Source organism: Moschus berezovskii, chromosome 11, assembly GCF_049115385.1.
Source record: "Moschus berezovskii isolate FMDL1 chromosome 11, NW_MosBer_1.0, whole genome shotgun sequence".
NCBI lineage: Eukaryota > Metazoa > Chordata > Mammalia > Artiodactyla > Moschidae > Moschus > Moschus berezovskii.
Genome location: NC_142470.1, coordinates 35,528,115 through 35,555,513, shown reverse-complemented (window position 1 = coordinate 35,555,513; position 27,399 = coordinate 35,528,115). Strand labels below are relative to the sequence as shown.

General features: G+C 41.1%; 1 protein-coding gene across 2 annotated transcripts in view; it reads right to left on the bottom strand.

Annotated features, from left to right (window-relative positions):
• The window catches only part of BABAM2 (BRISC and BRCA1 A complex member 2), a 413,168-nt gene that overhangs the window by 15,461 nt on the left and 370,308 nt on the right, over positions 1–27,399 (bottom strand). For both annotated transcript variants that reach the window (XM_055399169.2, XM_055399167.2), the window contains one exon: positions 20,999–21,152. In XM_055399169.2, the coding sequence (XP_055255144.1) occupies positions 20,999–21,152 (154 nt within the window). The remainder of the gene's footprint in view (positions 1–20,998; positions 21,153–27,399) is intronic.

Here is a 27,399-nt window from a genome sequence, read left to right as displayed (position 1 = left end):
CGTGGGCTCTCCAAAGTAAGCACCTCGAGCAGATCAGGGCCCCTGGTGCAGCTGTGGGGGGACCACGTCCCTGTGCTCCTAGCCCCGAGGTTCTCGGCCACCCTGCTCCATAGCATTGCTGAGCGAGTGGGTACTAATGGGCACGCAGGGGGCCAGCCCAGGCAGCTGTGGTCTCAAAAACTGAAAGCAAGCACAGTTGACCTGTTTTTTGGCCAGCAAGCCCCCGTGAGAGGAACCCCCCCACACCCACCCCGCCTAGACTTTAGAGATGCCAGGTAGCAGAAGTGGCTGCTGCATTAGGCAGTGCAGTGTCTGTCCTGCAAAAAAAGTTTTTCCAAGGGAGAAAGTGGAGGCTGAAATCCAGCCCCTGCCCACTTGCTAGTTTACCCAGGGCTAGATGCCAAGAGAAAGGGGCAAGGCTTTCTTACTCAAAGCTGTTAACCAAGCCTGCACCAACCCAAAGGGGCACTTTTTTCTAGTTCGTACAAAAGTTCTTTATAGGCTAGGTTGGCCTGATAGGAGGACCATGCAGCTCTGTGCCTGGGATCCCCTATTATGCACTGGGAATGTGGGTATGAAATGCAAGTCACTGGGATGCAAATTTTGTGTTGGCTTCTTGTTTGGACTGGCACTGAGGGAAGAAGATTAAAAAGATTAGTTCTTCCCTAGTCTCTGCATTTTTCAAGGCTTCTTCCTGTTTTTCTAGCCACGGCCACCAGCCTACCTCACCACTTTGAGCTATTCCTGCCCCCATCTCACTGCTCAGACTCAGACAGGCAAACACAAACAGCGGGTGGGGTGTGTCTGGGCAGTCACACAGGTTCTCAAGGCAGCATTGGCTCCCTTTCCTGCCCTAGTTATCAAGCAAACAAATCCTCATTTTCTTCCACGTGGGTACAGACAGGTGTCCTACCTTGAACCATGCCATTGAATGCAATCAGACCTACCCAGCTTTGGTGTCTTTTTACCAAAATTGATGGACACCAAAGATGCCAGACCAAAAAACAAATACAGACATACAGCAAAATAAACTAAAAACATAGCAAAATAAGTCCCAACCTTTTGCATTGTAACTACTGCAGAGAAGAGAGTGGTCCCTTCTAGTTAGGCCCTTATTAGTTACTTCAGGAGTTCTTGCTATGAAAGAAAAAAAAAAACTGCTATGAGTTCAAAAGTCATAAAAAGTTGGATTAGAAAACCCTAAAGGTCAACTAATCCAGGGATCACCAAGTTTTGCTGTAAAGGGCCAGATAGCAAGTATTTTCAGCTTTGCTGACCATATACCCTGTCTACAATTCAACTCTGCCCTTGGAGTGATAGCTGCCATGAGCAACATGAACATAAATGGGTGGGGCTATGTTCCAATAAAACTTTATTTATGAAAACAAGCAGTTGGCAAAATTTGCCCTCTGGCTATTGTTTGTCAAGGACTTCCCAGGTGGCTCAGTGGTAAAGAATCTGCCTGTCAGTATAGGAGACTCGGGTTTGATCCCTGAGTCAAGAAGATCCCCTAGAGAAGGAAATGGCAATCCAGTCCAGTATTTTTGCCTGGGAAATTCCATAGACAGAAGAGTCTGGTGGGCTATAGTTCATGGGGTCGCAAAAGAAGATGGCTATGACTTGGTGACTAAACAACAACAAATTGTTTGCCAATACTTTATCCAGTCCAACCCCTCTACTTACAGAATAGAAGTGAAGCAGTTCCTTCCCACTCACAGGACCCACCCAAGACCATCTAAGACCAAGACCACTGGGAGGAGAAGAGATGCTGCTGTCTCAGAGCCACTGGTGTGGAAACCCAAAGTAGCCACTGGGATAACTGGAGATTCTGACTCACACGCTCAACTTCAGGAAAGAGGACCAAAACACAAGTGGAAAATCACAGGTTGAAATCTAATGGGACTGGGAAACACAACCCACATTTCAAGCTCTGCTTGCAGAGATGTAACCATCGGTTAAAGCCTCGTAAGTTTATGTTGCTAATGTTCATTCATCACTTAAACTCAGGCACTGTCTTAAAATCTCTCTGGTGAAGGGCTGGGGAAAACAGGGAAACAAGGACCTGGCAAGCTACTGGCCCGAGTCTGTGAACAATATGAGAAGAAAACAGCAACTTCATTTTTTCCAGTCAGCAGCCAGTCAAACATCAAACAGTTCAGAAATGGTCAGAGAGGACAAACCCTCTCGTCCGGGGCCGAGAACAGGTTGTTTTGGCTGTCAAGCATTTTCAAAACAAGTTTTCTTGGTCTCATGACAGGTTGTGGCAAGAACAAGAAAATAAAAAGAGTGGAAGATCCCATGATCACCGCTCCAGGCTTCCACGTGGGCTGGCTCTGCCTGCACCGTCAGGTCCACTTTCAGAGTGTGCAGATAAAGCTGGTCTTAGGGCTAATACCACCTCACCAGTCACACCACTGAACAGAGGGCGTCCTCTAAGAACTCTCTGGCAGCCAGATCATCATTCCAGTCTCGGGGGGACAGGTCAAAGGCACTCTTAAGCCCAGGAGTACTATACTGCTCCAACCTACACCCTGCTTTATTTTAATTTTCACCTCCTGTTATGTAGACAAATTACTCCTCTGAAACTGAGGTTAAAAGCCCTCTGCTTTGAGGTGGATTTTTCCGTCTCAACCACAGAACGCTTGGTCAGGGTGTGGCAAAGGGATCAGCAAGGAGGCACTGTTGGGGTGGGCCAAGATCAAGCTGATCTAAAGTGCCATGAGCTCTCTACCAGTAGTGATCTTGCTCTTAAGGGTGGCAAGCATGAAGCTGAGTATGGCAGTGCTGAAGGACACACAATCGAGTTGACATCTGGAGATGAGAGTTATCAAGTCATCCAGAGAAAATGTTGCCAAGTCCACCAAACAACTGTGTGGGGAATTCTCAGATCCCCTGAATGATTACAGAAGAACGCAAGGCAGCAGACCCAGACTGAAGTTCAAACTCCAATTCTGGATAGCTGTGTGACCCTGGGCAAAGCACTTCCCTTCCCTGGGTCTTTATTTCACCTGCAGTAAGGCAGCTGGATCATCCTCCGAGCTCCAGTTCTATAGTCCCTAGACTTCCCAGAGTAAGGAGCATCCAGTTGGTTACCATCACACCTGCTTTGGCTGTTTCAAGTTACTCATATCACAGGAGCAGCTACAGTCCCCACTTTTAGCAATGTTCCTAGAAGAACCTCTGTGAAGAGGGCTTGCCCTTATTTCACAAGACAAGTTACTAGACCACAAAGGCTGTCTTTGTTCTGCCAACTGTCTATGAGTATGTTCAGAAGAAAGAGGGCTGGGGAGATGTGAAGGCTGGTACAAGACATCCTACACCCCGCCCCCCACCTCCCACCCCAAAGACACACAGCAGGACCTGTCAGCATTTACTGTCTCTACCCAGGAAATGATTTGAAGGCACGACCAAAGTCTTGCTGAGCCTTTATTACTGGAGGGAGAGGACTAGAAAATGGGTGAGTCCTCCTCCTCAAGTCAGTGGACAGACTGTTGAATTGATTCTTGAGCTGTCCCTTCACACAGGATGCCCACATCAACTTAAATTTCAGTTCAGTTCAGTTCAGTTCAGTTCAGTCGCTCAGTCGTGTCTGACAACTAAACTTCAAATAACATTTTAGTACAAGTATATCCTAAATATTGCAAGGGCTATACTTATACTAAGTTATTTGTTGTTTCTATAGAATTCAAATTTACCTGGGCAACTTGTATTTTCAATTGCTATAACTGGAGCCCCTAACTTGGAGAGTAAGACTGGGTCTTTGGGCACCAATGTGGCAAAGGAAAGGTAAAAGGGCCCAAGACAAGGATTCCTTTATAGGAGTGGACATGTGTGACCACAGATCTCGGTTTTTACTACTTTCCTTATTAAAGGCAAGGAGGATCTATTGTGATCCTATGCCAAGGCAGGTCACCGTATCAGTATGTAATTTGCTGATTTAAGGAAAACCTTATTGCCTACAGAAAAGAGAATCAAGTGTCTTAGCACAGCAGTTAATAACAAGTTACCATTAATTGCACACAACAATAACCCAGACATTTTACAATCATTTTCCCATTTTATATCCACAGCAACTTCCCTGGTGGTCCAGTGATTGAGAATCCACCTGCCAGTGCAGGGGACACAGATTTAATCCCTGCTCTGGGAACAGTCCACATGCCACAGAGCCACTAAGCCCACATGCACAAGTACTGAAGCCTACGTGCCTAGAGCCTGTGCTCTGCAACAAGAGATGCCACCATAATGAGAAGCCCATGCCCCACAGTGAAGAGCAGCCCCCGTTCACCACAACTAGAGAAAGCCCACACACAGCAATGAAGATCCAAAAACGAAACCCGAAAAACATCCATGGCCTCTGTGAGAGAGGACTGTCACCCTCCCGTACAGATGAGAAAACCAACATCCACAGAGGTAACAAAACGCTAATAGAAACGGCAGAGCCAGGATGTGAATCCTGGTAGGGTGAGCCCAGAGCACACATTCTCTCCTCCCTGCAGAACTCTGCTATCTGCCTCTTTTCTTTCTTTTTCTCCTGCCTCAGCTACTGCAGCCCTCTTCAAAGCAGACTGGCCTACCTGGAACCCCTGTGCTTCCCAGCCTCTGAGCATCTGGCAGGAACATCCTTTCTCCATCTCTGCACATCAGTTCCTGTCCAACCTCTGACCTCCAGCACCAGCCACTTCTATCTCAGGAGACAGATACCATCTCCTTCCTCTGGACTCCCAACTGCGCCAACTGTGTTTCACCGGCACATTGCACAGGCTGCTGCCTGATAAGTCATTTATGTAGAACTTTCATCTCAGAAAGTTGGTCCAGTGAAGGCAGACTGCATTCCACGCATCACTTAACATGGTGCCTGACACCTACTTTGAATTCAATAAATGTTTGCTCAATGAATAAACAAATGGGAAGAGTGCTGGTGATCTGGACAGAACCTAACCTAAACGTCGGCCACTACAGATCTATACTATGGCTCACCAAACCTGAGTGAGCAGCTGGAAGTGCTGCAGTTCCAAACAGACAGCTGAGCTCAGCTGTCTGGCAATTTGGGGATACATCAGGCAATCAGTTTGTGGAAGAGTGGCAGGGCTTTATAAGAGCAGAATATCAGTCTAAAAGTTGGGAAACCCAAACTATATCCTCAGATCCTACACTAAATCACACTACGACCTAGTGGACAAGCCATTTCACTTTGTGGGGCCTCAGCTTTACCATGTGTAAAATGGGTGTAATGGCGGTACCTGTCTCACAGGGTTGTTATGAGAGTCACAGTGTTAAAATATCAATACATAAGCTGTTAACAGTTGTGCCGGTGTACTTGATGTATATCTATTATTATCATCATCTATAAGATGATCAGGACTGACTGAATGGTCCATTATCACCTATTCTGACAAAGAAACAATATAATCTTGCCTTTACATATATGTTCCCATTAATTTCACTTTTTTGGCAACTCAAATAATGACAGTTTAAGGGTTATTTGATCCCCAAAATGATCAATAATGGAAAATTTGGGTTTTCTAAATTTGAGATTTAGAAGAGCTACAGAGCCTCCCACTTTGCAATTCTGACTTGTTCTCAATATACTGAGGAATTAATGCCATGGATGCCCCGTCTCTGGAATGGAATCTCGCCCAGTGATGGACCATTCCAAATATCAATCAGCAAGCTTTGTAGTTGGGATTCTACACAACAGGTTGGATGCGTTTCAGCACCTGGAGGGCAGCAGCCTTGTGCATGTATGTGTGTGTGTGTGTGTTGTCCCCGGTGCCTTGCACATACTTTGTGTATACAGCTGACCCTTGAAGTATACAGGTGTAAACTGTGAGGGTTCATTTAACAATCGACATTTTTCAACTAAATATCACAGTCTGTGGTTGGTTGAATCCGTGGATGCAGAGAAACTCTGGATACAGAGAGTCTACTGTAAGTTGACCTGTGCACTGTTTGAGGGTCAACTGTAGTGTATTTAGCTCTTAACTGTTTGCTGAATGACTTACTAGCAATAACTTCACTGCAGAAGCCATTGTTGAATTTGATTCTTAAAATCACAGTTGCTCTAAAGCCTGTTCTCTCCACGCCATGGCATCACTACCTGGCAACTCAGCCCTGATCATCCAGGGTATACAAGGAAGCAAACCACTTTTTCTCCTCAGAAATGACTCTGGATTAAGGGCTACTGGCAACCCACTCCAGTGTTCTTGCCTGGAGAATCCCAGGGATGGCGGAGCCTGGTGGGCTGCCGTCCGTGGGGTCGCACAGAGTCGGACACGACTGAAGTGACTTAGCAGCAGCAGCAGAGATCACTCCAGGCTCACTTCTGCTTTCTCGGCTTCCATTTTCCATTAGGCATGACTAAGTGCCACAGGTTCTGTCTGTTTGGGAAGATAGGAGTCACCAGAATTTTTCGTCTTTTTCTCGATGTGCAGCCTTCCTGCTGGTTTGCAGGCAGCTGTGAAGCAGTGTCCTTCATTTGGCCTGCTCTGCTACGACACCCCTTTTCTTCACTGGTTCATTGATTACAGTAATAAGTCAAACCACAGGAATGTTTACCTTCCTTTAAAGGTACTCAATGCCAGGTCTCCACACTCTCAGAAGAGCTATTTCTGCTCAAGAATACCATGGGCTGCCTCCACGGCCACAGAAGCCCTCAGCCTCCAAGGTGAGCCGCTAGGAAGAAGGTTCCCATGCCAGGTCACTCCTTGGGAAGGTGATGGGCACATGAATGCAGGCACGCTACCCTTCAGCCCCTGACTTGACTGTGCTGCTCCTGTGAGCAAGGGAGCAAGAAACAGGCAGAGAAAGGTAGGGGGGTCAGAGATGGCTTGGGCTGGCCCTGGACCAGTGATCAGGGACACAGGGTTCTAATCTCTGTACTGTATGGCTCTGAACAAGTTCTTCCAGGAAGTGAAAATGAAGTGTCAAATCTATGCCAATCACTGTGTTGAGGGTTTTAAATATACCAATCACTCCGTTTAATCTCCACCACAATGGCAAATGCTGACCACACTCAACTTTGCCTGTACTGGATGATCCCTGAGGTCCCTTCCTTGTTCCACAGCCTGAGACTAGCCACTACTGACAAACTTACCTTCCTAGATGCAATCCTGCTTGGTCACCTCACCCAGCTCTGTTACTGGCTGTGGATCTGGGAGGTCACTGGCATAGTGGTAAGTACCCCAGTATCTGTGCCCTGTTTTTGCTCACCTCTATAAAGCTGTGATTTTAACAAGTCATGAATCTAGCTCATCTTCACAAGTGGCCCCTGTGCTGAGGAGGCTGACAAAAAACAAGACAGAACCTCATTTCTGCAGAAACAAGGCCTCTGCTTGTCACTAATGATGTGCACAGATTGGATGGCTGTTCTTTGATGCTTCCCCCCTTTTCTAAAATTCATGTCTTAATGAGAAGTGATAGAACCGTGAGGCTTGGCCCTCTTGCCTTGGCTGGACTCCACATCACACGTGACAGCCCTGAGCAGCCCCAACAGCACCTGTCAGAAACCAACACGCACATCTGAACAGTCAAGCCTAATTCCCAAGAAGCTGTTTTAACTTGACATCTGAAAAAGTATTACATCGAGAATTATTTTACTGGGTGTGTGTGTTCAGGGCATCTGTGTGCACGTTCCACAGCTGAAGTGTTCTATAAATATTAGATACGGGTTGTACAAAAAAGCATCACGTACGTAGTGTACTTAATTCCATTTAGCAGTGTTTTCAATTTGTGCCTGACCTCTGGCAACAGAGACGGAATTTTCTCAACAAGAATAAAAAAGTACGTAAAATTACCTTAAACACAATTTTCATTTACAATTCCAGAAATAAGTTAGAGCTTGGTGATCATCAGCTACTCGCCCAAAACTTTCAGATGAGGGTCCTGAGGCCCAGAAATGTGAAGTGTCCTTTCCAAGTTCACACAGGAAATTAATAATGGTGTCCATATGCGACCCAGGTCTCCTAACTCCCAGGCCATTATTCTTTGCATTTTTGTTACTTATGGTTTTCCTTCCATCCATTTGAAGGCAACTTTAATTCTGTAAGTATTACGGAAGTATTTAATTTCAAAGTTTCTACTTTGGTACACTATAAAAATCCCAAACCAACTCCCCGACTCTTTCGTTTCTGACTCTGTAAGACATCTGTCTATTTTTCCAAGAAAATGTAGGAGTGTAACTCACAAACAAGGAAGTAGCTGTTCTTGGTTATCATGAACATTTTCCCATCCGGGAGGGATAATCAGAATCAAGCCTGAGCTGATCAGTAGCTTTCACAACAGGACAACTAGGTGAATTCCTCCAGTTAGACCTGCTGATCACTCTGTTACCCTTCGCCTGCAGCTTCTGCCATGACTCAAGCTTTATGACTGAGACCAGAGGATAAAGCCTCACCCTATTTTCCAATGAGAAAGCAGCCTGGACAGGGGGTTCAGTCCCCAAAACAGAGTGACCAAAGAGTGGAATCAAAGGAAGCCAGGAACATAGATGGAAGACCTGGAAGAGATAGCCTGCGGAGTCATGCGGAAGGAGTGGGGAGGCTGCTCGGGGCTGCAAACGCTCCGTGCCTGGTACAGCCTGGTCTGTGCAGGCTGGAAGAATGGTGAGCAGCCTACTCCAGGATGAGGGCTGTATTAACAGTAATTGATGGCCAGGCTTTTTAATGGAGCTTATCATTTCACAGCAACAGATGTCAGGTTCTAATAAATAACATGTTCTCTCTGACCTACGCAATTTGGAGAGGAGGCCTGGACACCAGGCACATTTGGATTCCTCCCATCTCTGTTGCTGTCTCTTCTCAGAGGAAAAACAAACTGAATCCCTTGAAGATACTTTTCAAAATGAATCTCTGTGCAAGTTCAAGGATGCAATAATTTCACACAGCTTCTGCAGGAGACCCAGGTTCGATTCCTGGGTCAGGAAGAGCCCCTGCAGGAAGAAATGGCAACCCACTCCAGTATTCTTCCCTGGGAAATCCTATGAACAGAGGAGTCTAACGGGCTATATAGTCCATGGGGTTGCAAAGATTTGGACATGATTGAGCATGCATGCATATCTCTATCTCTAAACCTGAGGGATGGTAATTATGTGCACGCAGGAACCCAGGGCATGTTGGAGGAAAGGAAGGTTTGGGGTCCTCGACCAGTTCCTCTGCAGGAACCATCACTGGTTCTTCTCTTGTCCTCAACGGGTGCTCTCATCCCCCAAGCTAGGCTAGCCTGGGCCTGAAAAATTCCCTCTTCTTTCTTGAGGGGAGTTCAGCTGAGATGAGGTTGGGAGTTTTTAAAGGGAACTATTCCTAGGAAACTCAAAGGAGAAAAAAAAAAAAAAGAAAACAGAAAACACATGAATCATAGCAGCAGCTGGGCTTGCAGGCTCTGCCACTGAGGTCTGAGCCCTGATGGGCCCCTGTGGCTAAGCTTCCTAGAAGCCTAAGCTTGGTTGCTTTTGCTCAGCTCGGGGTTCTCCCTTCTGCCCAGGGAGCTTCATGCCCAGAGTGGCTCAGTTCTGCAGCTACACCGCCCCTCTCAGAAGGGCTGTGAGGGTAAGCAATCATAGTGGCCGCAATTCTTACCTTCCTGGTCAACCCCTACCCTTGGATGCCAGATGGGAGTTCCAAAAATATAACCATAAAGGGGAGAGGGGAGGGGCAGTGGTCCCAGAAGAGAGCTGTGAAGTCCCCATCAGGGTTTTCCCTAACACTGAGCGATGACTGGCTACCTGGGCCCCAAAGCTGGTTCAGCCAGGACTCTCTGTGGTCAGCTGGCCAAGCACAGCGACTGAGACAGAGAGGCCTGATGCCACAACTAAATCTTACCAGAAGACACGAGTGAGCAATTTCTGGAGAAATAAACACATAAATAGGCTCACATTATAACCACTTATACTTCATGATCATCCCCTCCCCATCACCAGCCCTACCCTCGTCTCCAAGGAATTCTCAGGCCTCAGGGGTCCTGAAACCATACTGTGAAGTACCCTCTTAGGATTGGGACTTCCACGCTGTGCTCCATGGCATCCCAGAGGGGCCCAGAGGCCACAGTAAGGGATGGGATAGGGGTACATCAGGTGAGGGGACATCTAACCCCTTTCTCTTGAGGAGAGGAGATTTGTCTTTATCTGTTTGACTTGGAAGACTAATGTGTAAGACTGGATTGAAGCATCTGGCCGCTAATGAGAAGTCTGAAGAAAACAGTGTCTTTGGGAATACTCGACTGAGCGACTGAACTGAACTGAAGGTATTAACGATGAAAAATAACTGAAGTAGTCCAGAATGTACCATTTAAAAAATTCTTGAAAGACAAAGTTATTCTGCAAGGACAACGGAATGACAAATAATAGAAGTATGCACGGTGAAAAGCCACATATGGGGAAATATAGACTGCTTTGGATAAGTTTCTAAATAAGAAACTAACATCTCTGATCTGGAGGCAAGGGGGAAACAACAAGATGTTTTAGATGGTTCACAATGAATTACTCCCATGTTTTGACCAAGACGCTATTTTTCAAAATATTCCATTTCTATAATGGATTTAATGTGTGACAAGCCATTGCAATAGGTGGTTTGGGGGTTAAATTCTATTCTAAGAACCTACTCAGACCTCTAGAATCAACTTAAGGTTTTATACAATGAAACTCAGGGAAAACTCATGCCATCTATTCATAGATTTATCAAGCTCGGAAGGATTATAAAAGTTACCTGGTTCATTCCTCTGCTGCTGCTGCTAAGTCGCTTCAGTCGTGTCTGACTCTGTGTGACCCCATAGACGGCAGCTGACTAGGCTCTGCCATCCCTGGGATTCTCCGTGCAAGAACACTGGAGTGGGTTGCCATTTCCTTCTCCAATTGTGAAAGTGAAAAGTGAAACTGAAGTCGCTCAGTTATGTCTGACTAGTAGCGACCCCATGGACTGTAGCCCACCAGGCTCCTCTGTCCATGCGATTTTCTAGGCAAGAGTACTGGAGTGGCTTGCCATTGCCTTCTCTGGGTTCATTCCTCTAGATAGAGCTAAAGCTATGTACAAGATACAAAGGTAGGTAACTAGTGGGTTCAACTTTTTTTCAGTGATTGTTGGTTTTGTGTAGATTAAACAATTGAAGGCTGGAGATTTTCCACTTTTCAAACCAGTTATACTGGCACCAAGAAGACACAACCACAGAGGGTAGCAACCATGAATGGGGCAGCTTAGAACTGAAGAATCTCTGGTGAAGTCACTGAGATGAGGGACTGTTTTACAGGGTCACATGTGTAGATAGCAATGCTGACTCTGCTACCTTCTAATCAAAAATCTCTGTTTTTCCTCCAGGGATGATGACATTGATAGCTCCCATCTACTGAATGCGCGCAACATGCCGTATCCTATGCCCTTACTCCCTGGTGTATACTCCCTGTATAAGCCCCAGGACTGTCAAAATGATGGATTTCATTCCTGTCAGTGGATTACTAATGCAGGAGATGCAAGAGATGTGGGTTTGATCCCCTGGAACAGGAAAGTGGCAACCTGCTCCAGTATTCTTACCTAGAAAATTTCATGGACAGAGGAGTCTGGCTGGCTACAGTCCATGGGGTTGCAAAGACTCAGACATGACTGAGTAATGCAGCAACACACACACTAGTGTTTTATGTTACATGGAATGGATTGATGACTTGAAGGAAGGGATATTAACTGGTAAGCCTGGATTAATCAAATAAACCTTTCACATCTGAGTCTAGATGTCAGTGACACAGTCAGAAATTGGAAATATGAGGATTTCATGTATCACAAAAAGCTTGACAATGGAAGGGCCCACACGACAGGGAACAGCCTCTAGCTGACAGTCAGCAAGAAAACAGGGACCTCAGTCCTACAACCACAAGGATATGAATTCTGCCAACAATCTGAATGAGTTTGGAAGAGGCACTGAGTCTCAGATATGGTAACAGCCTGAGCCAACACCTTGACTTTAATCTTTCGGGACCCTGAACAGAGAAGTGAGGAAGGCTGTGCTGGACTCCTGGTCTACATAAAGTATGAGATAACAATTTGTGCTGTTATAAGATGTTAAATTTCTGTTGTTCATCAACAATAGAAAATTACATACCCTACCTGAAATATCAATAACCTCAGATATGCAGATGACACCACACTTATGGCAGAAAGGGAAGAAGAACTAAAGAGTCTCTAGATGAAAGTGAAAGGGGAGAGTGAAAAAGTTGGCTTTAAACTCAACATTCAGAAAACTAAGATCATAGCATCTGGTCCCATCCATCACTTCTTGGCAAATAGATGGGGAAACAATGGAAACAGTGACAGATTTTTGGGGGCTCCAAAATCACTGTGGATGGTAACTGCAGCCATGAAATTAAAAGATGCTTGCTCCTTGGAAGAAAAGTTATGACTAACCTAGACAGCATATTAAAAAGCAGACACATTACTTTACCAACCAGGTCCATCTAGTCAAAGCTATGGTTTTTCCAGTAGTCATGTATGGATGTGAGAGTTGGACTATAAAGAAAGCTGAGTGATGAAGAATTGATGCTTTTGAACTGCGGTGTTGGAGAAGATTTCTTGAGAGTCCCTTGGACTGCAAGAAGATCCAACCAGTCCATCCTAAAGGAAATCAGTCCTGAATATTCATTGGAAGGACTGATGCTGAAACTGAGGCTCCAATACTTTGGCCACCTGATGTGAAGGACTGACTCATTAGAAAAGACCCTGATGCAGGGAAAGATTGAAGGCAGGAGGAGAAGAGGATGACAGAGGATGAGATGGTTGGATGGTATCACTGACTCAATGGACATGAGTTTGAGTAAACTCTGGGAGCTGGTGATAGACAGGGAAGCCTGGGGTGCTGCAGTTCATGGAGTCGCAAAGAGTCAGACATGACTTAGCGACTGAACCGAACTGACTTGATATTCTAAACTAGCTTCCCTATTTTATAGATAAGGAGACAAACTCAGATTATGAATTTGCCTAATGTCACACAGCTAGTAAGCAGCAGAGATAGGTTTAAATCCAACTCTCTCTTGACTTTAGGGTCAGTGCTCTTAAAGGCCACATGTATTTCTTCTCTATATTTATGTTACTCAAATACCAGGCCTCTGAGGAAGGAGGCTCAGAAGTGGTAAAGAGAATGGAAAACTTAATCTATCTGCTTAGATGTGGATGTACAGAAAGTCAGAGGCCCTATGTTGAGTCCTGACTCCACTATAAGTTACCTGTGTGCCCTTAAGAAAGTCACTGAGTCTCTCTGAGCATCAGGTTTTTTATATGTATAAAGGGTGATGAAAATTTCTTTACTAAACTCACAGGACTACAGTGATGATTTCAAGAAGGTATGCGAGGGTGCATGATAAATGGCAAAGTCCACAGGGCAGGTGGAGGTGCCTGGATGTCATGCAGGTGTATCTTTCCTTGGTGACTGACAGTCTCAATGTCCTCTGCATATAGGCTGGACATGACTCTCTGATGGCTTGTTCCGAAGAAGACATTTAAAAATAAGTTGTTTTTTTTTTTTTTTTTTTTGGAGGGGAAATATATTTTCCACTACTTTTATTTGGAAATTACCAAATAAAGTGGAGGATAACCTTTCTTTCTTTTCTAAAATTCTTTAAAAGTCAACTGACTATTTAAAGCCAAAGTAATAACAATATATTGTGGGATTCATGATATATGAAGATATATCAGAGGACAGCAGAAAGTATAAAGAGAATCATACTGTTTTAGGTTTCTACATTATACTTGAAATGTTATAGTATTAATTCATCATAGACTGAGATGAATTAAGAATGTATTTTAGTGTGTTAAAAACTAAAATATGATACATAGAGGTGTAACTTAAAGACCAAGAGAAGACAGAATGGTATACTAAAAAATACTCAAATAAATCAAATGAAAGATTTGGAAGGGAACAACAAAGGAATAAAGAACAGGGGAAATTAAACAACAAATAGTAAGAAGGCAGACTTACATGCAACCAGCTCATTAATAACATGAAATGTAAATGAATAAAATACTCCAATTAAAAGGCAGAGATTATCAAACTAGATTTAAAAATACAACCTATAAAAGGTTTTCTTGACATATAAAGGCATATACAGGATGAAAGAAGATATACCATGCAAAAAATAAGCACAAGAACGCTGGTGAAACTAGACTCACATTAGACACAGCAGAATTCAAGTGATGGAGTATTATCAGAAATAGCATGAGTCATTTCATAATGATAGAAGGGTCAATTTATCAAGAAGATATAACAATTCTAAATATGTATGTACATAAATAACAAACCTTCAAAATGCAAAAAGCAAAAAAATGACAGAACTAAAAGAAGAAATAAATGTATCCAAAATCATAGGTGGAATTTTAACACCTCCTTTCTGGCAACCCACTCCAGTATACTTGCCTGGAGAATCCCATGGACGGAGGAGCCTGGTAGGCTACAGTCCACAGGGTCGCAAAGAGTCGGACACGACTGAGCAACTTCACTTTAGTTCAGTAACTGATATAATAATAAACACACAAAAAATAGGATGTAGAAGATTGAATAATACTAGTAACTAATATGGATACAAAACACTATACTCAAAATTGCAGGACATACATTTTTTTCAAGTTCACATGGACTATTTAGCAAGATAGACTACGTGTTGAGTCATAAAACAAATCTCAACAGATTCCAAAGGATTAAGGCCATACAGATTATAACTGACCAAAACAGAAATTAGATATCAGTAACAATAAAACATCTAGAAAAGTCCCCAAACACTTGAAATTCAAGCAGCACAATTATAAATAACTCATGGTTCAAAAAGAAATCACAAAAGAAATTTTAAAAATTTTCTAACAAAATGATAAAGAAAAGCAGCATATCAAAATTTGAGAGAGACAGCTAAGACAAACCTTAGGCAGAAATTTATAGCTTTAAAGGCTTATATGAAAAAAGAAGAAAGAATTAAAATCAATGATCTAAACTTCCATTTTGAGAAAACTGAAAAAGAAGAAATTAAACGGAAAATAAGTCAAAGGAAATACTAAAGATAAAAGCATAAATGAACAAAATGGAAAACAAACCACGGGAAACAAATCAACAATGTAAAAGGTTGCTTCTTTGAAAAGATTAGAAAAACTGATAAACCCCCAGTTTTTTAAAGAAAAGGGGGTAAGAGGATAGAGATATAAATTTTCACTATAAGGAATAAAGGAAGTTATATCACTATATCCTACAGATATTAAAAGAAAGTAAGACAATACCATAAACAATTTTATGCCAATCAATTCAACAACTTAAATATGCTAAAACTAATGGAAGGAGAAATTGTAAAAATCTGAATATCCCTATATGTAGTACAGACATTTAATTTTTTTCCATAAATAGACTCTACCAAACATTGAGGAAAAAAATAATGCAAAACCTACACAAACTCTTTCAGAAAACAGGAAGAAGGAAAACTTGTCAATTCATTTTATGAAGGCAGTTTAGTGCTACTATAAAAGTCTGATAAGGACAATACAAGAAAAGTAACTTCTGACCACTATGACTCATGAACATAGATATAAAATTCTCAATACAATTATAGCAAATTGAATCAAATAATATAAAAAAGGATAAAATATCATAACTCAGAAGGGTTTATTTATGGAATGCAAGGTTGGTCTAACAGTCAAAAACCAATGAATATAATTCTCCATTTTAACAGGAAAAAAAAAACACAGGATCATGTCAGTAGATACAGAAAAAGCATTCTACAGAATTTAATACTCAGCCATGATAAAAATCTCTTAGCAAAGCAGGAATATAGGGGAATTTCTTTAATCTGCTAAAGACATCTAAGTAAAACCAAATGCTAACATTAACCTTAAGGGGATATATAAAGCCAAATGTCTGCTCATAGCACTTGTGTACAACAATGAACTGGAGGTCCCAGTCAGTACAGAAGGTTAAAAAAAAAAAGAAACAAAAAAACATAAAGATTATAAACACTGGAAAGAAAGAAGTAAAGCTGTTAACAGATGATATGACTGTTTATGTAAAAAGTCCGAAGAAATCTACAAAAAAGCTACTAGAACTTGGTAGGATTATAAATTTAGCAAAGTCAATATAGAAAAGTCATTTGTATTCCTACATACTTGCGACAACTGGAAAATGAAATCTGAAAAACTATCATTCACAATAAAAGCAAAAACACTAAAAATATACAAGAGTTCCACATGAAATCTTAAGACATATCTGAGATAAAATATAGAAGATCTAAACAAAAATTATGTTGTTGATTAGAAAACTCAGTATTGTTAAAATGTCAGTCAGTTCTTCCTTGAGCTACAGATTCAATGCCATCTCAATCAAAATCTCAGCAGGCCTTTTTTGAAGGTTGGGGTTGGAATTGGAAACTGATTCTAAAATTTATACAGGAATACAAAGGACTTAAAACAGCCAAAACAATATTTAAAAAGAATAAAGTTGGAGAATTTACATTTCCTGACTTTAAGAACTATTGGTATATAAACAGAAAACTATATAGAAGAGAATATCCAGAAATAAACCCACTCATATATGGTCTATTTATTTTGATAAAGGCATGAAGGTAATTCCATGGAGAAAATAAAAGTTTTTTCAACAAATGTTGCTTAAATACCTGGAGATATATAAACAAAAAAATTACTTCAGCTTCTACCTCATACCATACCCCAAAATGAATTTGAGATGGATTATAGACCTAAATGTCAAACCAAAACCAAAGCTTTAGAGAAAGACAGAGGAGAATCTCCATGAATTTGTGGAAGGCAAATCATTATGAGGATCCAAAAAGATTAACATAAAAATAAAACACTGATAAAATAGATTTCATTAAAAATTTTCTGTTCATCAAAAGATACTGTTAAGAAAATGAAAAAGCAAGCCACAGATTGGAAGAAAATATTTGTAATACATATTTCTGACAAATATATAAAGAACTCTTAAAACTTAATAATAAACAGACCAACAACCTGATTAAAAATACACAAAATCTGAACAAACACTTATACCAATAAGCACATGAAAATATGCTTATGAGTAATCATTAGAATATCAAAATTAAAAGCTCAGTGTGATATCCCTTCACTCCCTCTAGAATAGCTAAAATTAAAAAGACTGACAATACCAAGTACTGGAGAGGATATGCAACAACTGGAACCTGACATATTAATGGTGGGAGTACAAACTGGTACAACGATTATGAAAAAAGTGGTCAGTTTCTTATAAAGTTAATCATACACACATTCCCACTCCCAATTATTTTCCCACAGAATTTAAAGCATGTCTATTAAAAACTTATGTAAGAAAGTTCATAGCAGCTGTATTCATAAAAATCCCCAAACTGGAAACAACCTAAACACACATATGCAGATGAATGGATTAGTACATTATAGCATATTCAGATAATAAAATATTACTTAGCAGTAAAAAGAAGGAATGCCATAACAGGTAAGTCTAAAATTAATTATGTTGAACACAAAAGACATGAAAGAGTACAATCTTTATTATTCCATTTATAAGAAGTATCTAGACGAGGAAAAACTAAGACATGGTGATAGAAAAAAGCATTGTTTTGGGGGTGAGGAGACTAACTGGAAAGGGGTAAAAGGTAATTCTGTCAAAACTCCATCAAGTTACACTTGAATCTGTCTACTTCACTGGATGTAAACTATAAGTGTTCCTACATTATGCTACAATAAATACATTTAAATGATAAAGATCTTTAAAAGAAATATGCAAAACCCTTGCCTTAAAGGACTCACAGGTTGATGAAGGAAATGAGATGTATACAAAGATGTGAAAAAGCAAAGAACAATACAAAAGAGCTTTCAAAGCAGTCTATGACCAATAGTCAACCAAAACTGGACAGAGGTGAAAGAACTGCTTGTAAGTTAACATGGATGGAAAACCATAGGGAAGACTGTGGAAGGAAGGGGAGATTTGCAGGAGCAGAAAAAGAGCAGAAGGAAAGTAGCAGGCAAAGGCACTGTAAGTCAAAGCAGAAGCTAAATCCAACCAAGGGTCTTTCCCGTGTCCACCCCCTGACTGACCCTTCGCCTCAAGCCTATCACAGGGAGGAGTACAGTCTTGTTTTACAGGATGAAATTTGGGAAGATTAATAGCCCTGCCCAAGGCAACAGAGCTTACAGATAAGAACTTGTGATGGGAACTGGGGTGCATATGACCCCAAAGCCTGTGCTCACCAAGCAGGGGGATTCACTTGTGAGGACAGAATTTGCTGGACAGCCATGAGCAAGAAGTACGAGTCACAGGAGAAGCCATGGTCAGTGCCAGAAAGTGGCCAGAAAGAGTTCACATGTTTAGAATTTTGCTCTATGGGAGGGAATAAACAGCTTACTTCACTCCAAGGGCTGTAGTGCTGTTCATAAACCATGAGAGTGTTTATGTCCTGGGCAGAGCTCTCCAAGTGAATTACAGCCTTGTGCGCACTGTGTGCATACAGTATTTTCATAGGACAAAGAAGCAGGGAGTGTAAGGAATGCTGCAGTTGGCCTCCGTCTCTTTCTGTCCTGTCTCTTCACCTTCTCCCCCAATCTCTAGTCTGTACTGCAGGACAGTTCTCTGGTTGTGCTTATCCACTACCTGGACTTCTGACACAGCTCAGGGAAGTTACTCGGGTCAGTTTAAGAAGGGAGTTTTTAAACTACTTCTTTCTAGCATGAGCTGCTGGCTTTCTCTTTTATTACACTTAAAATGGATCCATCTTCACTATAGTAGAAGGCAGATTTTTTTTTAACACTACTTCAGATGTTTTCTTTAGGCTGGTGGTAACGTAAAGCAAATGTCTCTTGCAATTCTGAACCAATCTGTTAAGATAAATAGGCTTCACTTACGATATGCCTACATTTAAATCATAGGCTTTGATCTACAACTCCTTAAAGACTCAATTCATACATGCTAAAATGTTCACTGAAAAAGCATGTGTGTCTATGGGCATACACATGCACATGTGTGCGCGCGCACACACACACACACACACGGAGATAACTTTGCCATGGAAACCACAAAAACACGTCTAGTTTAGACTCCACAGCACATACCACAAATAACAGCCTATCTTTTAAGGGCAGATCCTATGTAGACCCAGGGAAAGCCCAGAAAATTAATCTGCAATTCCTCAAACATAAAACTCATTTCATAATCCCCGTTTTCAAGTTTATTTCAAGATAAGTAAGTCTTACTCATCGTCATTAGTTACCTTTGCGTATGTTTGGCTTTTTCCTTAAATAGAATTTCAGACTTGGGCATTGTGGACAAAAAGGAAAAACACAGGGAGGAAGGGCACACTGAAGGTTCAGATAATAACAGCTCTGGATTCCACATATGAATCTGAGGCAATCTGGGTTTCTAGAGAAAGTTGTCCTGTCATTATTTAAAACAGTCCCAACTCTGCTGTGAGTGAAAGCCTTGTACTACAGAAAGTATAGGAGATGCCACGGGACACCTGGGGACCAAAAGAGAACCCCCAGCGGGGAAGAAAGAGCAAGAAGCCTTACCAATCAAGAGCGTTCTAGGTCTGGAAGGCCAGGTTTTACTAGCAGACACTTTAAAAAACCATCACAAGTTTGATATCATAAAGGCTTTGATCTCTCCTGCTGGGCTATAAATTCCATGATAACATGGAAAATTTCTGATTTGTTTATCACCATATCCCCAGCCTTGGGCACACTGCCTGGAACATGGGAGATGCTCAATAGATATTGGATGAGCAATGAAGAGGATGCTGAGTGGATATTCTTCATCTCTGTAATTCTCTGGATCTGATCATCCTTTAGCTGGAATCACAGGTGTGAGCATACAGCTGTATGATAAAGTAATAACAACTTGCCACTCTATAATTTATTTTTGGAAACTATGACATTGACCCACTCACTGTTGCTTCAGTCTAGGAAGGCCATGGTTCATGAAGACTGGTGCTCCAGACACTAAAGTCTTACCTATAAAAAACATTCTGCATTTATATTTACCTATTCCATATGACTGGGGAACCCTTTCTACAGAGAGGTTCAAGTGCAATAGTTATATCTCTAAATTCCAAACTCCAGCTAACTTCAACCTCAAATTCCCAACTTATTTCCCTACGGATATCAATAGTTCTAAGTTATTTGTATAGTCATTTATTCAAAGATGATGCAGGCGCTACTCTGGGCAATGGCTGCAGAGATGCAATGAGGAATATAACTCACTCTGTTCCTTCAAAGGCATTACAGTTCCACATGAAAAACTAGGTACTGGATCCACATGTTGACTAACAAGACCAAAATTCTATTTGTTTACTGTCTGCTGAAATTTCCCATTTTAAAAAATGTGAAAGCAGCTGTCAATATTTTCATCATAGACACCGTTTATCCATAACTCCAATTCCCATCTAGTAAATAGAATCTAATCTAAATAGAAAGATTTCAGAGATATCCTGTAAGCTTTTTTTTTTTTTTTAAAAAGGCAATCTACCTGATGAGGCTAGATGAGGACTTGGCTAACTTTTTCTATAAAGGGCCAAATAGCAATTACTTTTGGCTTTCCAGGCCATATGTGGTCTGTTTCAACTACTCATCCTGCCGTTGTTGCATGAAAGCAGCCACAGAAGATAAGTTTAAAAATGGGTATGGCTATGTTTCAAGAAAACTTTGTTTATAAAAGTAGGCACAGGGCAGTAGCTTGCCAACCCCTGGACTAGATAAACAATATGTTACCTATTTGCAAGGAATAACGATTCAGGGGACTTCCCTGGTGGCCCACGACTTAAGAATCCGCATTGCAATGCAGGGGAAGAAGGTTCAATCCCTGGTTGGGGAACTAAGATCCCACAAGCTGCGGAGCAACTAAGCCCAAGCACCTTGTAACTACTGAGCCTGCGTGCCACAACTAGAGAGTCCATACACTGCAAGGAAAGATCCTGCAAGATGCAACGCAGATCTCTTGTGTCACAACCAAGACCCAACACAGCCAAATAAAACAACAACAAAAACAATGATTCACTTACTTTGCTCTTTTGGCCATTTCATTTCCATCCCATCGGGGGCTGTATGGGTAGTTCTTCTGGGCCTGGGAATAAAGCTGTCCACTGTTGGTAAAGTGATAGACAGACTGGAATGTGAGAGTTGGCTGATCTCGAGGGAAAAATAGGGGCAGGTCAACTGTAAAGACAGAAGAAAGGAAAAGAAAGTTAGGGCTTAAATGCATCTTAATACACATTTCTGGCTAAATACGAATGGTGGGTACAAGACTCTACTTAAACCATAAACACTGGTTGATGCTTAGGTAACAGGTATGGAGAGAGAACCCAAGAAATATTGGGTTGGCCAAAAAGTTCATTTGGGTTTTCATTGGCCAAACTTTTTGGCCAATCCAAGACAAGGTGTCTTCCCTGCCTTCAAGGAGTTTATGATTTAGGTAGAGAGGCAAATTACCCATAAATAAAAATTTAACCAATATGAGGCATGATGTGTAGGTAGGTGCTGAAAGAGTAGTAGGAAATGGCTGCAGAAACTGGGCAACCCCAGCTCCCTGAACTGCTGTGGCATTTATTACCTGTCCAGTGTTCACAGAGAAGTTAATTGTATATCTCTTTTAAGTATCTATTATGTCATAAACTCATCAAAGGCTGGGCAGTGTCTTTCTCATCCAGAATTTGAAGAAGACTGTTCTTAAAGAATGGATTTGGAAAAGGGATCAAGAGGGCAAGTGATGATCTTTCTTTTTTATAGGAGATGGTAACTGGGCCACCAGAAAAAACAAAAGTATATCACTTTATTCTCAGTCTAGCAGTGAATTTTGATACTGAGCAGTTTTATGTTTTTCCGTATATGTTACCATATATATCTCCTCAATCAGTATGAGCTGCTTAATGGAATGCCACAGGGACTACATATGTCTACTGTTATAGTATATACTGATTTTAATATTTGCTATTTACAAATATTATGTGCTTTATGTTCATTTTGGGATCCTTTAACTCCATTTTTAAAAATAAAATGACTTCCTATTTTCAGTTCAGGCAAACTATCACTAAATACACAGACTGTTTAGATGTCAAATTCCTCAAGGCATATAATATGTATTTCTGTAAATGTTACTCACTCCGAGGCCACAGAATAGGCACATCAGTTTAAAAAAATAATAACAAGAAAAATGTGTATAGACTTTTCTAGCTTTACAGAGTACTTTTATATACTTTATCTGATACCCATAATTGCTTGAAGCAGACATTATTTTCACCAGCTGCATTTAATAAATGACATACTTGAGGCTCCAAAAGGTTTATTAACTTGTTCATACCATAGCTACACAGAGGCAGGACTCAAATCTAGTCCTGTAATTTAAATCCTAAGCTCCTTCCACTGGCTCACGTTGCCTTTTGCTTTTGGGTTTACTGCTCACTAAGTCAAAATTACAACTTAGTAAGCTGAAGAATTGATGCTTTTGAACTGTGGTGCTGGAGAAGACTCTTGAGAGTCCCTTGGACTGCAAGGAGATCCAACCAGTCCATTCTAAAGGAGATCAATCCTGGGTGTTCATTGGAAGCACTGATGCTAAAGCTGAAACTCCAATACTTTGGCCACCTCATGCGACGAGTTGACTCACTGGAAAAGACTCTGATGCTAGGAGGGATTGGGGGTGGGAGGAGACAGGGACGACAGAGAATGAGATGGCTGGATGGCATCACCGACTCGATAGACATGAGTTTGAGTGAACTCTGGGAGTTGGTGATGGACAGGGAGGCCTGGCGTGCTGTGATTCATGGGGTCGCAAAGAGTCGGACACGACTGAGCAACTGAACTGAACTGAAGCTAAAGTCTCTACTGTGAAGAATGTACGGGGTTCATCCTTTTGGCTCCATGAGGCAAATATAGGAAAGAAAAAGACATACTAGATAGCTATACATGTATCACCAAGTCAGTTAGGGTGATCTTTGACTTGGAATAGGCCCACCAAGTACCCAAAATGATTTTTTGAAGGAAGTTAGACTTGCAGCACACTTAAAAAACAAAAAACTGTCCAGTTGGTAAGGCCTCTTAGACCTCTGAGTATATCTGACTCTGACTCAGTGCTGTAGGGGGTTTCTACAGATGAATCACCCCTCAACCAAAAAAAAGTGGCAAGATTTTGAATGTCCACTCTTTAGTCACATTTTCCAAGTGCCTCAATGCAGTTTCAATACATGTCTGTGACAAAGCAAAAATTTGGTAACATATAGGAATAATACAAAACATGAAAAACAGACTAATTCACATGATAAACACTTGGATTCAGAAAATCCTTTTGAATCCCTTCATCTTACAGAGTTTGATATGAAATATCTTCAGTCATTTGGAATAAATATCGTTTTCCAAAACTGTTTAATCTCTCTTCTGATTACTCATTTCATTTCCTCTGATCAATTTTAGAAAAAAGTGCCTATTCACATGTACTTTAATTTGACTTCAACCATGTTTATATTTTATGTTTCATACATAAAATGAGATTCAGATTACTCTCCAAAGCAATAGCTATAGCATTGGTACAAAGTATTTAACAAGTTTCCCTTCAAAACAACAGTAATTTTCAATAATAAAATTCAATGGCAATAATTTACCAATTCAAAGTAAGTACAGTCATCATTCAGTATCCAAGCAATATAGATAATATCAGAGGCTTCATGACTCTTAGGCTACCAGCTTTCTGGGAATTTGAAATGCATTCTGTTTTTTGTTCCTATTATTTTGTTTTGTAGAAAATGAGTCGCTGGTATTTTGATAGGCTAAAAAATGATTTTCCCACCTAGTCCTGAAACATCCACTCTGACCCCCTAAATGCCCAATTAAGACCAGGAACACAAAATATAAACAAAATTTTATTTACCTAAATGAGTGAGTTACTTTGATTTTAAAAAACCTGTTAGCTGATATGTACCAAAATCTCCCCAAAAGTATTTGATTACATGATTATTTTGCCATGGAGATTTTTCTTAAAAAGTGTAGCTGAAGTCAATACTAAAATTTGAACACAGTGGCTACATCATTACAAGGGGTAGGACTGGTCAGAGTCCTTCAAAGATAAAAATGGGTAATCCACATATTAATTCACATATGAAAAAATAAAATTTAAAAAAATATAAATATCTTGCTCAGTTTAACGAGGGCGTATCCTGCCTGGATCAGTCAGCAGTCAGTAGAAGGATGACTTCTTTAAAAATGTTCTATGCATAAGAAGGAGTTAATAACCAAAATACCTATGAGAAATACTTTGTATTTTTCTTATAAGAATGATTTGAATGGTACAAGTTAGTTAGAATTAAAAACAAAACTAAACAAAATTTGTTTTCCTTATCCCCAAATGCTTCTGACATTTTACATTTTGCCTTCAGGATACATCGTGATTTTTCTGACACATTAAAATAATGACTGCTGAGCCTTCAAACAGCTCACTTTAAGAAACTCCTAAGCTTCTAGGCAGTTTGGGCTCAGCGTCTCAGCCACGTTAAATCTGAGCATCTGAACATCTGCTTCCTTAGAATCCAACTCCTCTACTAGCTCAGGTTTGATTCCCAGAGTAGAATCATTCCATTGGATTCAGTTACTCATTGTAAGCATTGTTTTCACAAGTGCTTCCTATTTCCTTCTTTCTGGATTCAGAGACTGAATTCTGCCCAGCTCTCAAGCAACAGAAGAAAAGGTCCCCTCCTTGTTCAGTATAATTTTCAATAGCCATTTCCTAAGCGTTATTTTCTTCAAGAACTTGTTGAAACGAGTCACACTCAAACACTGCTAATTCTGCTCAACCCGGGCACTTCACAGGAGTTGCTCACAGGGCTCTGACGCCCTGGCAGAAGGCAGGAATAATTAAGTTCTGCACCAGCTTGCCTCACGCTGGACAGTCACAGCAGTGACAGGTTCCACTGGTCACAGTCGAGAAATGCCTGCCACACAGCTTTGAGAGGCGCCGAATGAACTGAGAAACTTTGCTGCTTCTCTCCAAACCATGCTGAAGTTCTGATGGTTTTATCTTCTCTAGTAAATATGCTTAACTGCTCCTATGTGCTCATCCTTGCACCAGAAAAAGACTTCATTAGTTTTATCTAAGTTCACAAGACTCTCGAGAAACTTCACTTCCCAGCCTCAAACCTCAACAATGGAAAAATGACACTGAACAGCCAAAAGAAAAATGCCACACTGTGTATCCGATCCACAGGACAGCTGCCAGATACTCAACATTTCAGGCTTTGTTCTAACAAGTTTGATCATATGGTTTTTCCAGGAAAAAGAAAAAAAAAATCTAATTATGGCAAGATTAGAACAAGGGACATTAATAGCAAATAGTGATAACTAGCAGTTTGGCACAAAGCACTGAGAAAGAATAATAAATAAAAGCAGACTTAGGAAATCACAAAGCATCCCAGTTAGGGGTGGCAGAGGGGGACGCGATTCAGTGTAGGAACAAAGGGCTTGATCGTTCCCTCAAGCTATTACCATACATAGTGATGTTCACTCCCAATCTTGGTAACGGGGCCAACACTCTTGGTTGCCTAACCAACAGCCATTCTCCATCTTCTTTTATATGTTCAGATACCTCCTCCCATAGTCGGAGAGCATTCACTCCCTCAACCTTCTATAAAACCAAGGCAAAGAAATGTGACTCAGTTCTGCCAATGGGACCCGAGAGGAAGTCAGCCAGGGGTCTCTGAGAAATATTTTCCTAATTTAAGACACATGTGGAGAAGCCCCCATTTCATTTTTGCCTAGATCTTATCATGTGAGATCTTGAGGCTTGGAGCTGGCACTCATCTCGTGACCATGAGCGGAAAGTCAGCCTGATGTCACTGAGCTGTTGAATTCATCTCTCTCTGGTACTGCCCAGCTCTGGATTCCTTGTTATGTCAGACGATTACAAGACCTAACTATTTCAACTTCTTTTAATCAGGTCTTCTTGGACCTGCGTGCAAGGAAACTAAAGGAAATTTTATTCTTTGCAGCTTCTGTTCAAGAAGGCAGGATAATTGTATAATCTATTTCAGAAATATTTCCATCAAGCATGGTTAAAAACATTCAAGGCGCATAAACAGGAAAGTTTTAGCTGTCTGGAAAATTCAGTTATGTGGGACAGTTCAACCCTTGAAAATGCCAGACAAATGAGGGGTTAACCATAATTGCTTCCCTGGGAGTCGCATCATCAAATATTTTCATCATTATTCACAAGTCAGCCATTATTTCATTCCTCCAAACATTCCCAATTCTGTATTCTTGTATGCTTGGGCTAGAAGGGAAGATGCTTCATGGATTCACTTTGTGGTGGCTATGGTTATGTTCTGATTTCCAGTCCTCTCAGGCCCATCCAGTTCCTCGAAGCCTCAACAGGAGCTAGTTTTAACCCCGTGTTGACTGGCTGTAAACTCCCCTTTTGACGATGGTTCCATCTGAGGTCAATTCTTCTTAAGAGCAGTTTGTACATGTCTCATTCCCAGGCTTTCCCCAAATGGGCACACAACCAATCAGGTTGACTGACCACCCCTGATCTTACTAACTACACACTGAACCTCTGAGACACATGGATTCCAACCACTAGACAGCTACATACCACATATCCAAAATACTCACCTATAAGAAACAGAAAAGACAAGTTTTCCAATTCAGAAGTGTCCCTACTCAAGGCATTAAAAATCAAATGGAGTCTCTTTTTATCATCACTGCCTTACATTTAAGTGACCAAGGAGACCAAATATTAACCACATTTTAATACACTGGTTTCCATTTTTCACTTTTTTTTGGTGACTTGATCATGTAAACAGATGACCTTTGGGGTTGTAGTAATATTAACAAACTAAAGCCTTAAGTTTCTTGGATTTTGCTGTAAATGCTAACAATCCTAGCTTGGGAGGTGACAGCACGATATGATGGAAAAGGTATATACAGCCTTTGGAGTCTAATAAAAATGGGTTTCAATTCCGAGCCCTATTCATTTATTAGTGGTGAGACCATAAGCAAAATATTTCATCTCTTTGTATCTTGATTTTTCCCACCTGAAAAATGAGGGTAATAATTCTTATAGCATTGTTGAAAGAACTGAACAAAAACAGAACAGGTAGTGAATAAACATTCATTCTTTCCTCCAACTCGTCCTTTCCCTTACTTTGTATTTTTCTTTCAGTCTAGTTTTATACACTTCTATATATGTGAAATTTCTAACTATAGCATAAATTTTCACAGTGTTTAACTATTTTGATGGATCTCTTTCTAAACTTTGTACAGATCTTTACATCTCAGTAAAAATAACATACTGAAAAGAATTTAGCCTTTTCTTGATGACAGTTCAGTTCAGTTCAGTTCAGTCGCTCAGTCGTGTCCGACTCTCCGCGACCCCATGAATCACAGCACGCCAGGCCTCCCTGTCCATCACCAACTCCCGGAG